Here is a 13301-nt window from a genome sequence, read left to right as displayed (position 1 = left end):
AATAGAATAAACAAAAATTGGAAGGATGGAGGAATCAAAGATCTCTTAAAGTTGATATATCGGGAACCATGGATATAATCATATTAATCATTGTGTGACAGAAGAACTAAAAACACAAGCATTTTAAAGGTTGTTGTGTAGTGGGTAGAAGGCAGACAAGGAAGATTTTTTACTTATTTTACTAAATTTTACTTATTTGATTCCCTTGTAAGGAGTTCTGGTGGCATAGTGGTTAAAACATTGGGCTGCTGAGCAGAAGGTCAGCAGTTTAAACCCACCCACCAGCAACTCTAATGTAGAAAGATGAAGCACTCTGCCTCCATAAAGATTTATAGCCTTGGAAAGCCAATGGAGCAGTTCTAGTCTGTCCTATAGGGTCACTATGAGTCAGAGTCAACACGATGGCAGTGAGTGGGTACTATTTGTTTTTGTATTATTCCAGTCATATAGATTTCTTTATAGAATTCAGTGAGATGTGCTGGAAACAAAACATACACATGTGGTATGAAAGCACACAGGAGGAAGGGTTTAGCCATTTAGCGGGTCAAGTGAAACACCACATTTTTTTTTCCCCACAGGAGTTGATGCTTAATGGTAAGTTGGAAAGTGATTAGGTGAAGAGGCTCCCTACCCAAGTGAAAAAGTTAATTAAAGGGCACAGAGGTATGAGAGAATATAGCCATCTAACATAAATCAGACAGCTTGGTTATGATAAAAGATGGTAATAGTTAGATACATAAATGTCGGATGATGTAGGGTCTTGTGGGCCTTGATTAGAAGTCTGGACTTTATCCTAGGTAGTGGACCAAATCAAACAACTATTATCAGTGACGTGATGACAGATTTGTATTTTAATAACTTTTTCTAGTGGTGTGAATGATAACTGATAGGGCAAAAGGGAATAATGTTGCCAGAAAAATACTGCCATTTTCCAGAGCAAAGTTACAAGGGCTTCAGCCAACACACTGATAGTGAAAACAGAGAAGGGGCAGATTTGAAAGAGATTTAGACAGTGAAATCTATACTTTATAGACTAACTGGATTTGGGGGCTGGAGACAGGGATGCATGAAGATGCTTCCCAGTGTTCTAATTTTATTTTTACCATTGAAACTGTTTAAGCTGAGTTCATTGCAGTTAGGCATTTGCATTTTTTATAATGAGTTTTCACTATAAAGAAAATGTGCAGGATAGAAATGCAATATTTACCATTGAATCCAATTCAGTTCAATTTTATTAAAATATTTGCATTTAAGTTCTTTATAATTAGATTTTACTGGTTTTCCTATATCTTTGCACAGTATTTGCTATACTTTTAAAAGGTATTGGGTTTTTGTTCTGTTTAATTGATTTCATTTTGTTTTATTTAATCACTTATGGTAAAAAGCAATGAGAAAAAATTTATATTAAGTATCTATGGTGGAAGGAACCCTGGTGGAGCAGTAATTTCAGTACTCAGCTGCTTGCCACAAGGTGATGGTTTCAACTTACTAGCCGCTTCACTAAAGAAAGATGTAGCAGCATCCTTCTGTAAAGATTTGAAGCCTTGGAAGTCCTAGGGGGCAGTTCTGTTCTGTCCTGTAGGAATCAGAGTTAACTCAACAGCATCAGGTTTAGTTTTGATATCTAGGGTAGATGGATACATGCCTATGTTCAATTTAATACTCTTTAAAAAAAAAAAACTGTAGGAAATCTTTAAGACTTTGTAAATAGCTTCCTAGAACATCTTAACTATTGGAGTTTATTGTCAAGTCTCCATATTGCCTTTGACTGGATTTAGGAATACCTCTAAGTAGTGCTTAAGCTCCTCCACCTAGAGGAGCCATTTAGTATCCTTGGGTTTGCTTCCTCTTCTGTTAGACTGGAGCAAGATCGTCCTATTTAGTAATTTGTACCTCTTTGTGATCTATGCATCTGCTTAACTGTGACATTTATGCTGTGCAGTTTTATAAATACTTTTAAAATTATATCATTTTTCTTTTTAATAACTGTGTTTTCCTTTTTATAGTTGTATGCAGGAGCTATTCTTGAGGTCTGTGGATGAAAATTGGGGAGGTTCCCACAAGTCCAAGGTATATAAATTTAACTAGTAAACTTTCAATTTTATCATTTAACATGAACATTTCATAAGAAAAGTTTCATGAAATACTCCCAGAAGTAAATATTTTTAGGATTATGCTTTTCCAATAGCCTATGAATCTTTTCTCACTCTCTTTTTTTTTTTTTAAACAGAAGTGGAATCTTTTTAAATGAGTACTAAGTTACTTTAGAAGCCCTGGTGGCACAGCAGTTAAAGTGCTGTAAGAAATCTTTATAATTAAAGATTATGCTTATAATCTAAAGGAAAGGCTGCCAACTGAAAGGTTGATGGTTTGAACCCCCTAACCACTCTGCAGGAGATAGATATGGCAGTCTGCTTTTATAAAGATACAGCCTTGGAAACCCTAAAGGGCAGTTCTACTCTGTCTGATAGGATCACTATGAGTCAGAGATGGCTAGTGTTACTGGATTTGTTTTTTGTTTGAAAAGTTCCTTTACTTTAAGCAAACCCAGTATATGAAGTTTAGATTTAAAATACTAGGTGAGCCTTTACCAAATCTAAATGTAATTGCTTTAAATAACCCCACTATAGTATATTTAAAGGTGAATTGATATATATGAAACTCCTAAGGAACAATTGTATTCAGTGAAAATAGATCATAGGATTTGGGATACTCATGAATACTGTAGAAGAGAAAAATCATGCATGAATATCTTCACAGAGCATTTTAAGGATAAACATGTGAAAGGATGATTGTGAAAGTATATTCTTTTGGTTAACATTACTATTAACAAATAGTAATGGCACTTTGCCTCTCCAAAAAGAATTGGACTAAGGTTTTTCTGTTCTATCCTTTGCATGTCTCTTAGAAGTCATTTTTGTGAAACTGAACTTGTATGAAAGTAATGAACCTTTTTTAAAAAAACTGAAATACATAAGTACCCTATGTGCCTTTCAGTTCTGTTTTAGTCTCTGCTGACTTTCCCATGGTTTGTTTCCTTATTTACTTAATGACAAGAGAGTGTTTTACATTTAGTTTTTCATAAAATTGTCTAATTTAGCACATATCTTTTATTGCTGACCTAGAATTGTTTATAATAAAATATTACTCGTTTTTGGCACAGGAATGTAGTAATTTTACTTGGGAATGTTTTATTTGAGGCCCATATAATAGCAGATACACAGCTAATTAAATACATTTTTTGTTAGAATAACCACATTTTCTGAGGTAACACAGGAAATAATACCTACCTCTGCTTGTGGGGGTGGGAGGGACTCTCATTACTTTGTACAATGTTTTTTTGGCCTCAAATACTTAAAGTCGAAATTATACCACAGTTTTAGCTTTTTTATATCAGTTTTCTGAATGATATTGTGATCATTCTAATCCTAGAAAGTTTTGGCAAACAGAATACCTTGTTTTTTCATTATATTGATTATTCATGTTTACTAGCTTGCTTTCTTTTTTTGTGACGTGGATTATCATGAGGATAAATAGTAGGTTTGATACAGCAGTTAGCCCTTCTGTTTATGTTAACAGATTTTGTTTACGGTAATAGTCTTTACAGTTGTTTAGTCTTCAAAAACTTGGGTGCAGGCTACTAATCCTTGTAGTAGAACGTAATTGTATGTTTCTTATATATAGTTAAATTATTACACTTTAGGGTACATGTGGTCGTAGTCTTTTCCTTTTGAAAATAAATTGGATAAGTACAAGTTTTCTTGAAAATGAAAATGATTGTTTAATTCCTTAAAGTGTATCCATACTTAATATAGTTACGTATAATACCAATATTTTCAGAGCCTGTAAAACATTTTGATAGAACAATTATATTCCCTCTTTCAGATTGCCGTCTAAACTATATTTTGGAATAGGACATAAAAGGGAATTGTTCCTTTTTTACACTAATTAAAGTGACCACTTTTTGTAATAGTATATAAACAGATGATGTGTTAGTCTTACAAATAACTGAGCTAATTTTCATGTCATGACTGCTTCATATTCTTTGTATTCAATATTGAGTAGCTAATGGGATTATGATAACCTTCATTATGCTTTGACTTATATTGCATTGTAACTTTTTGAGATCACTTAAATTAACCTTGTCATAAAACAGAGGAATAAATTAATGTTAAACTATTCCAGAAAAGGGACGAATTTAAATTTTTATATGTTTTATCAACATTAAACCACTCAGTGATTGTGCAGAATAATCCCAGCCAGGTCATATTCCTTAGCCAGTTCTAAGTATGCCTCCAAAAATAGCTTTTAACCCACATTCTAATTGTTTAAGGAGAGAAAACAGTAGGCATAATAATTTCTCATAGTAGATTAGACCTAGTATTCTATCCTTTTTGGTGACATCAAAAGTAATAATAGGAGTAAGTGGATTTTTCTTGCCTAGCATGTGTCTTAACCCTTGTTGACGTTATGACTGTCCCACAAAAAATGTGAATTGCCCTTAATTCTATATTAGAAAGGCTGGGCAAACTTTTTTTCTGAAGAAAAGTATAGCAAATATTTGCAGCTGTGCAAGCCGTACTATCACTGTTGCAACTATTCAACTCCACTATTGTAGTACAAAAGCAACCATAGACAGTACAAAAGCAACCATAGACAGTACATAAGTGAATAACCATTATCCATTGAAACTATTTACAAAAATAAGCTGGCCTTATTTGGCCCATGGGCTAAGGACTTTGGAAATAATGTAGTACCCAGTGGCACCATGGTAGAAAGGCCTAGTGGTCCACTTCCGAAAAATCTGTCATTGAAAACCCTATGGAGGGAGTTCTGGTAAGATGATGGAATAGGCAGAAAAACTGCATTGACCCTCTTCAACAAAGAAAAGGGGAACCAATTTACAGATACAGAAAATAATCCCAGAGCCCTGAACTTTGAAGGGAAGGATATAGAAGTGGACTAAACTCCAACTAGTAGAAGAATTTGCATGAAAACACCAAAAACGGAGACATATGAAGCTTAGGTCTGGCAGCAATCCTGATGGCACAGACAGCTTGGATATTGCTGAGTGGTATAAGACCTAAGAATTAACCTAAAAATCAGCCCTGCTAGCCAGGGTCTACATGGAGGACTGCACTGGTGGCTGGTGAATAAAAGGGGAAGCAGCGAAAGAGGAAGGCAGGCTGAGCTGTGGAATTTTGCCTGTCCAGAGTGCACAGCCATTTTGAATGTTTCCAAGTGCTTTGACCATTTGGATATTTAAAGTGACAGCATACTCCCAGATTCCAGAGACTTAAGAATAGGCTCCATTTCCCAGGAACTGCAAACACATTAGGCACACCAGTGGCTACAAAGGTGTGATATTCCCCTTGTTACTCTTATACCCCACACCTTCTTGGTGAATGGAGGTGCAGCCATTCCTCACTCCCACCCACCTCCTGGGCTGGCAAGAATTCCATCCCAGTCTTTGTGCTTGGATAGAGCCTGGGTGCCCTGCCCCCCCCCACCTTTTTTTTAAGTTAGTTTGTTTTTGTCTGTTTTAAAATTCTTGCTATTCTTTTTGTCCTTTTTATTATTATTCTTTATTCTTCCCTGCCCAGCTTCTAGTTTTCAGCTTTTTCTCTCTTCCTTGTTCCTGGTTTTACATTTTTTCTTTGTTGTGGTTAACCCCGTTCCTTTTTCTTTTTGCATTTTTCCCATTTTTTCCTTCATTATTCTCCTATTATACTCTCTTAGCACCCTCTCCCCAGATATTGCAGAGATGTTTCTCTTTTCTGTTCTGTTCTTTTTCCTTTTCTTGGTGATTGTTCTTGTATGTATATGTGGTATTTTTTGTCCACTTGCTTTTAGATTTTTGATGCTTTTTTGATTGTAGTTTTGGTCTGAGTGGGAGACAGCAACCATGCCAATACAATGCAACCACATTGTAGCTCCTGCAGCTCCACTTACTGATTGAAAGCCACCACTTCCTTCTCCACAAACTGGCCAACAGTAAATAACCACAAAGAGGAGCCTGACTCACCCTTATTGCTCTTCATGAACAGTTAACACAGATCTAAATACAACAACCTCACAATGTCTCAGAGACAACAGACCATCACAGTCCACACAAAGAAGCAATATAAAGTTGTAGAAACAAGGGAGCAGGATACAGACCCAGAACACATCCCTGAGGAAGTAGCAGTATTGGAACTCCCTGATAAGGAATTCAAAAGAATTATATTTAGCTATCTTCAAAGGATTGAAAAACAGTTAAGGAAAACAGAGACAAAACCCTAGAACAATTTGAAAAGAAAATACAAGAACAAAATGACAAAATAAATGAAAAATAAGAAATGATCCAAAATCTATGGAGAGAAATCTAGATTAATACTAAATTTTCAGAAATAGATAACACATTGAAAAGGCAGAGGAGAATTGAGTCAATGGAAGACAGAATTAATGAGATTGAAAGCAAATACCTCATTACTTCTATGGAAAGGAATCAGTCAGAAGAAGGATCAAAACAAAATGAAGAAAGCCTAAGGTTCACGTGTGATACCATCAAAAGGAATAACCTACATGTAACTGGAATTCCAGACCAGGAAGAGAAAAATAAAACTATTGAGAAAATTGTCCAAGATTTGTTGGAAGAAAACTCCCTGATCTGATGAAAGATGAAACTATATCCATTCAGGAAGTCCAACGAACCCCAAACAGGATAGACCCTAAAAGAAAATCACCAACACGTATCATCATCAAACTCACCAAAACCAAAGACAAAGAAAGAATCCTGAAAGCAGCACGGGAAAAATGAACAATTACTTACAGAGGACAGCCAATAAGAATAAGCTTGGATTTCTCAGCAGAAACCATGCAAGCCAAGAATTATATACCAGGCAAAATTGTCCCTCAAATATGATGATGAAATTAGATTTGCAGATAAGCAGAAATTAAGGGAATTTGTTAAAACCAGACCAACCTTACCATAGATACTAAAGGGAGTCCTTTGAAAAGAGAACCAATAATACCAAACAACCACCAACCATTAATATATACAGGATGATATAACACAGAAACCAACATAGCTGTGGACATATTCAAGGTAAAATGGGCTTACAAGATTGTAAACAGGGAACCAAAGACATCAATTGACAAATGAGGACAACTACAAACCAAAAAGACGGAAAATATTGTGTAGTTACAGAACTTCTAATGTAATGAAGTCAAGAGAGTTGCAAGATAGACTGGACTGTTCTGAACTTGGGGAGAAAATTATAAAGCACAAGGTAACCTCAAAGAAAAATGATAAACCTTCACATCACAACAAAAAAAGAGGACAAGCATAAATATTTATCAAATTCTAAAACAACAGAAACAAAGGAAATGATAACACTATCCCTAAACATAATGAGCTCAGCACAGAAAATTATATGGTACAAAGAAACCAGGGACACCATGAGAAAACACATAACAAAATGACAACAACCAATGCATACTTGTCTGTGATTACACTGAATGTCAGTGGATTAAATGCACTAGTTAAAAAACGCAGAATTGCAGACTGGATAAGAAAACAAAACCCATCAATATGCTGTCTACAAGAGACACCTTAGAGAGAAATACAAAAATAGACTAAAATAAAAGGTTGGAAAAAGATATATCAAGCAAATAGCAACCAAAAAAGAGCAGGAGTGGCAATATTAATTTCTGATAAAATTGACTTTATACAAAAACCACTATACAAGACAAGAAAGGACATTACAAAATGATTAAAGGATCAATTGAACATGAAGATATAACCATAATAAATATCTATGGGCCCAGTGAAAGAGCCCTAAAATACATAAATCAGACTTTAAAAGAGGTGAAAAGCCAAATAGATGACTCCACAGTCATAGTGGGATGCTTTAATACACCACTTTGAATGAAAGATAGAACAGCTGGAAAGAAATTCAGTAAAAACTCAGAAAAGCTAAGCAATACAATCCACCAACTTGACCTTATAGACATCTACAGAGCACTTCACCCAACAGTAGCACAATATACATTGTTTTCCAGTGCACATGTAACATTTTCCATGGTAGACCATATTTTAAGCCTTAAAGCAAGCCTTAATAAACTTAAAAACATTGGAATACTGCAAAGCATCTTCTCAGATCACAATGCTCTCAAATTAGAAATCAACAATAGGAAGATCAATGGAAAAAGAGCAAACACATGGAAGCTGAACAGCACCCTCCTTAAGAAAGACTGGGTAAGAGGAAAAAATAAAAGTCAAAAAGTCCTTGAATCAAACGAGAATGAAAACACAACATAGCAAAATCTTTGGAACACGGCAAAAGCAGTGGTTAGAGGCCAATTTATAGCAATAAATGCACACATCAAAAGGGAAGAAAGAGCCAAAATCAATACTTTAAACCAAGGTCTCCAACAATTAGGAAAAGAACAGCAAGAAAAGCCTACAGTCACCAGAGGAAAGGAAATAATAAAGATTCAAGCAGAAATCAATGAAACAGAAAATAGAAAGACAATAGAAAAAAGCAACAAGACTAGAAGTTGGTTATTTGAAAAGATGAATAAAATTGACAAACTACTGGCAAATTTAACAAAGGAAAAGAGGGAGAGAATACAAATAACATGACTAAGAAATGAAATGGGTGACATCACATTAGTAACCAAATGAAATAAAAAAGGATAATATCAGGATACTATGAAGAACTGTACTTCAACAAATTTGAAAATCTGGAAGGAATGGACAGATTTCTGGAAACACACCACTTACCTAAACTGCCACAGACTGACGTGGGAAAGTTGAACAGATCCATAACAAAAGAAGAAATTGGGCAGGTCATCAAAAAAACAAAAACAAAAGTCCTGGCCCAGATGGTTTCACTGGAGAATTCTACCAAACATTCAGGGAGGAACTGATACCAGTCCTACTCAAACTATTCCAAAACATAGAAAAGGATGGTATCCTCCCTAATTCATTTTATGAAGCAAGCATAATCTTGATACCAAAACCAGGCAAAGACATCACTCAAAAGGAAAACTACAGACCAATATCCCTAATAAATATAGATGCAAAAATCTTCAACAAAATACTAGCCAGTAGACTCCAACAACGTATCAAGAAAATAATTCAATATGACCAAGTGGAGTTCAAAGCAGGTATGCAAGGATGGTTCAACATTAGAACAACAATCCACGTCATCCGCCACATAAATAAAGGAGAAAAACCACATGATCATATCAATCAATACAGAAAAGAATCCAACACCTATTCCTGATCAAAACTCTCAGTAAAATAGGAATAGAAGGGACATTCCTCAACATAATAAAGGGCATCTATGCAAAACCAACAGCCAACGTTATTCTCAATGGAGAAAGACTGAAACCATTCCCCTTGTGAACCTGAACCAGACAAGAATGCCCTCTATCACCACATTGTATTGGAAGTCCTAGCCAGGGCTACAGGGCAAGAAAGGGAAATCAAAAGCATCCAAATTAGTAAGGAAGAAGTGAAACTATCCCTAGTTGCTGTTGATATGATCCTATACCTGGAAAACCCAAGAGACTCAGTAAAAAAATCTACTGGAACTAATTGATTTAGCATTGTGGCAGGATATAAGATCAACGTCCAAAAATCAGTTGGATTCCTCTACACCAGCAAAGAGATTGCTGAAAAAGAAATAAGGAAATCAATACCGTTTACAATAGCTACCAAAAAAATAAAATACTTGGGAATAAATCTTAGCAGGGGCACAAAAGACCTGTACAAAGAAAACTATAAAAAACTACTTCAAGAAACCATAAGAAATCTTCATAAATGGAGGAACATGCCATGCTCATGGATAGGAAGATTGAACATTGTGGAAATGTCAGTTCCATCCAAAGGAATCTCCCAATCCAGATCCTATCAACATTTTTTAAGGATATGGAAAAACTAGTCACTAACTTTATATGGAAAGGAAAGAGACCTCAGATAAGCAAAGCACTATTGAAGAACAAAGTAGGATGTCTCACAGGCCGGATCTCAAAACCTACTATACAGCCACAGTAGTCAAAACTGCCTAATATTGGTATAATGACCGACACAGAGTGATGGAATAGAACTGAGAACCCAAAACTAGATCCATCGACCTGTGGTCAGGTGATCTTTGACAAAGAGCCAGAGTCCATTCAATGAGGAAGAGAATGTTTGTTTAATAAATGGTGCTGGAAAAACTGGATATCCATTTGCAGAAAAATGAAGCAAGATCTGTACCTCACACCATACACAAAAATTACCTCCAGATGGATCAAAGACTTAAATGTGAGACCTAAAACTATAGAATTCCTCAAGGAAAGACTAGGGGCAAATTTGTTGTTGTTGTTGTTATGTGCCGTCGAGTCAAACCCGACTCATAGCGACCCCTCCTTGGGTTTCCGAGGCAGTATCACTACGGAAGTAGGATTGCCCAACCTTCCTTCCGAGGAGTGGCTGGTGGGTTTGAACCGCCAGCCGTCTGGTTAGCAGGCAAGTGTCTTAGCCACTATGCTACCAGAGCTCCCTGAGGGGCAAATTTAGGGGCCCTAATATATGGCATAAATAGACTATCAAACATACCCCAAAGTGCACAAACAGCAGAAGACAAACTAGATGAATGGGACCTTCTAAAAATTAAATTTTTATGTGCTTCCAAAGACCTCTCCAAAAGAATCAAAAGAGAACCTACAGATTGGGAAAAAGATATTTGGCAATGACATATCTGACAAGGGACTTAACTAGAATGTATAGAAATCCCCAATACTTTAATAACAAAAACACAATAATCCAGTTAAAAAATGGGCAGAAGACATGAATAGACACTTCATCAAGGAGGATATTCAGGCAGCCAACACACTTATGAAGAAATGCCCACGATCATTAACCATTAGAGAGATGCAAATTAAAACAATAAGATACCACCTTGCCCCTGCACTAAGTAGCAAAGTTCAACAAGGCAGAAAATAACAAATGCTGGCGAGGATGCAGAGAGATTGGGACTCTCATACACTGCTGGTGGGACTGTCAAATGGTACAACCACTGTTGAAAGCAGTATGGCGATTCCTTTAAAGTTGGAATTAGAAATACCACTTGGCCCAGCCATTCCATTAGTAGGTATGTATCCTAAGGAAGTGAGAGTGAGGACAAGAACAGATATATGCACACCCATGTTCATTGCAGCACTATTTACAATAGCCAAAAGATGAAAACAACCTAGGTGTCCATCAACTGAAGAATGGATAACCAAATTATGGTACATACACACAATGAAATACTTTGCAACTCTAAAGAATAATGTATAATCTACAAAACACCGCATAACATGGATGAACTTGGAGGACATTATGCTGAGTGAAATAAGTCCATCACAGAAGGACAAATATTGTATTAGTCGATTATTGTAAAAAGTCAAGGAAAGGTTTATCTATGGAAGGAAATTTTGTTTGTTGGTTACCAGGGGTGGAAGGGGAGATAGGTAGAGATAAGTATTGATTTGGGTGAAGGGAAGGGCAGTGTACCAAATGTGAGTGATCAACATGGTGTCATTGAGGAAGAGGAATACAGAGAGAGGTACATGGGAGGTACAGACAACATAGATGAACCCTTTTGCATATACAGTACTACGTTGTCAGTGAAGGCAAACATGAATATATGGGTGGATAGATGAGTGGACAGGCTGAACTATTAGGTATGTCTATGCAACAGCAAGTGTACCCAAGACCATGTATAGGGTTGGCAGACAATGTTTCTACAAGTGTATTTGTATGTTCTATAAGAATTCCCAAGTATATAGTAGAGCTGACAAGGGACAAGGTTGGAGTCACTTCTTGGCCACAGCCAGCTACCCAGGGGGAGTGAGTAGTTGACCCTGGGGGTTCAAGACCATAGTCACAGGGGACATCAAGCTCAATTGGCATAACATACTACACAAAACATTGTTCCACATCCTACTTTGGTGAGTAGAGACTGGAATCTTAAAAGCTTGCAAGCAGCCATCTAGATGCAACAATGGGTCTCAGTCATCCAGACCAAAGAAGAATTAAGAAAACCAAAGATTCATGGAAATATTTAGTCCAAGCAACTGGTACACCATGCAGTCCTCAGCCTGTACGACTATGAGACTAGAAGAACTTGATGGTACCCGGCTATCACTGTCAGCCATTCAGAGGGGAGATCTATGTAGGAGACCCTGGTTAGAGGGAGAACAGTTGTAGAACAAAATTCAAAATTATTAGGGACAAAAAATAGAGGACCAGGCTTTCTGGTCTTACAGAGCCTGATGGAACCACTGAGACTGTGGCCCCTAGCTGCCCTTCAGGTCTGGAACTGAACCTACTCCTGTGGCTTCCAGCCAACAAAAGACAGGCATATGAGGTTAACATTTAACACTAGGTAGATACATTCCTTGGAGAGAACAGACATTGGAGAATGGAAGGGCTGTGTATGCCCAGGGAGACATCTCAGGGGGCAAGAGTGCATGGAAGGAGGGACACAGGGAAGAAATAACTATGGGGAGGAAGTTGGAGGGGGAGCTGTTTGTTGCATTGTGGTGAATTGTGGTCAATGTCATGAGACAAAGTGTATGTGAGCTTCTGTATGGAAAGTGAATTTGCTCTGTAAACGTTGACCCAAATCACAATTTTAAAAAAAAAAACCTATGGAGCACCATTCTTCTCTGACATACATGAATCAGAGTTGTTTGATGGGCAGCTGATTAAGATAGCAGAAGAGGTGATAGCATTCTCACCTTCCATGCAGGAGACCCAGGTTTGATTCCTGGCCGCTGTACTTCATGCATAGCCACGACTTGTCTATCACTGGAGGCTCTCACGTTGCTATGATGCTGAGTGGGTATTGATGGAGTTTCCAGACTAAGATCAACAAGGATAGAAGGCCTGGTGGTTTACTCTCAAAAATCAGCCAGTGAAAGCCCTATAGATCACAATGGTCCAATCCACAATTGATAACAGAGATGATGCGGAACAGGGTAACATTTCATTTAATTGTGCATGGGGTTGCCATGATTTGGGAACCAAGTCAGCAGCAGCTACGACAAGATAGCAAATAGATTTTCACTTCTCATATCACCTATGATTGGTAGTGGTACCTAGGAGTATGATGCAACATTATAATTTTACTAGAAAGAGTACTGATCCATTAGCATATTCATAAAATTCCTTATTTATAAAATGGGTACAGATGGCTTAATACCTACATACATGGCTGTTTTGAGTGTTAAATTAAATTACATGTAAATCATATAGTTTATGCCTGACACCAACAAGTATA

The 13301-nt window shown here is 36.8% G+C and overlaps 1 protein-coding gene across 1 annotated transcript in view; it reads left to right on the top strand.

Moving 5' to 3' along the window:
* Positions 1-13301, top strand: part of SELENOF (selenoprotein F) — a 49346-nt gene that overhangs the window by 25298 nt on the left and 10747 nt on the right. The window contains exon 3 of the mRNA XM_042781693.1: positions 2007-2070. Coding sequence (XP_042637627.1) covers positions 2007-2070 — 64 coding nt within the window. The remainder of the gene's footprint in view (positions 1-2006; positions 2071-13301) is intronic.

This window comes from Orycteropus afer, unplaced genomic scaffold, assembly GCF_000298275.1.
Source record: "Orycteropus afer afer isolate SDZICR_OR568_19922 unplaced genomic scaffold, OryAfe1.0 scaffold00152, whole genome shotgun sequence".
Taxonomy (NCBI): Eukaryota; Metazoa; Chordata; class Mammalia; order Tubulidentata; family Orycteropodidae; genus Orycteropus; species Orycteropus afer.
Note: the sequence above shows the minus strand (reverse complement) of the source record. Positions and strands in the feature narration are given on the sequence as shown.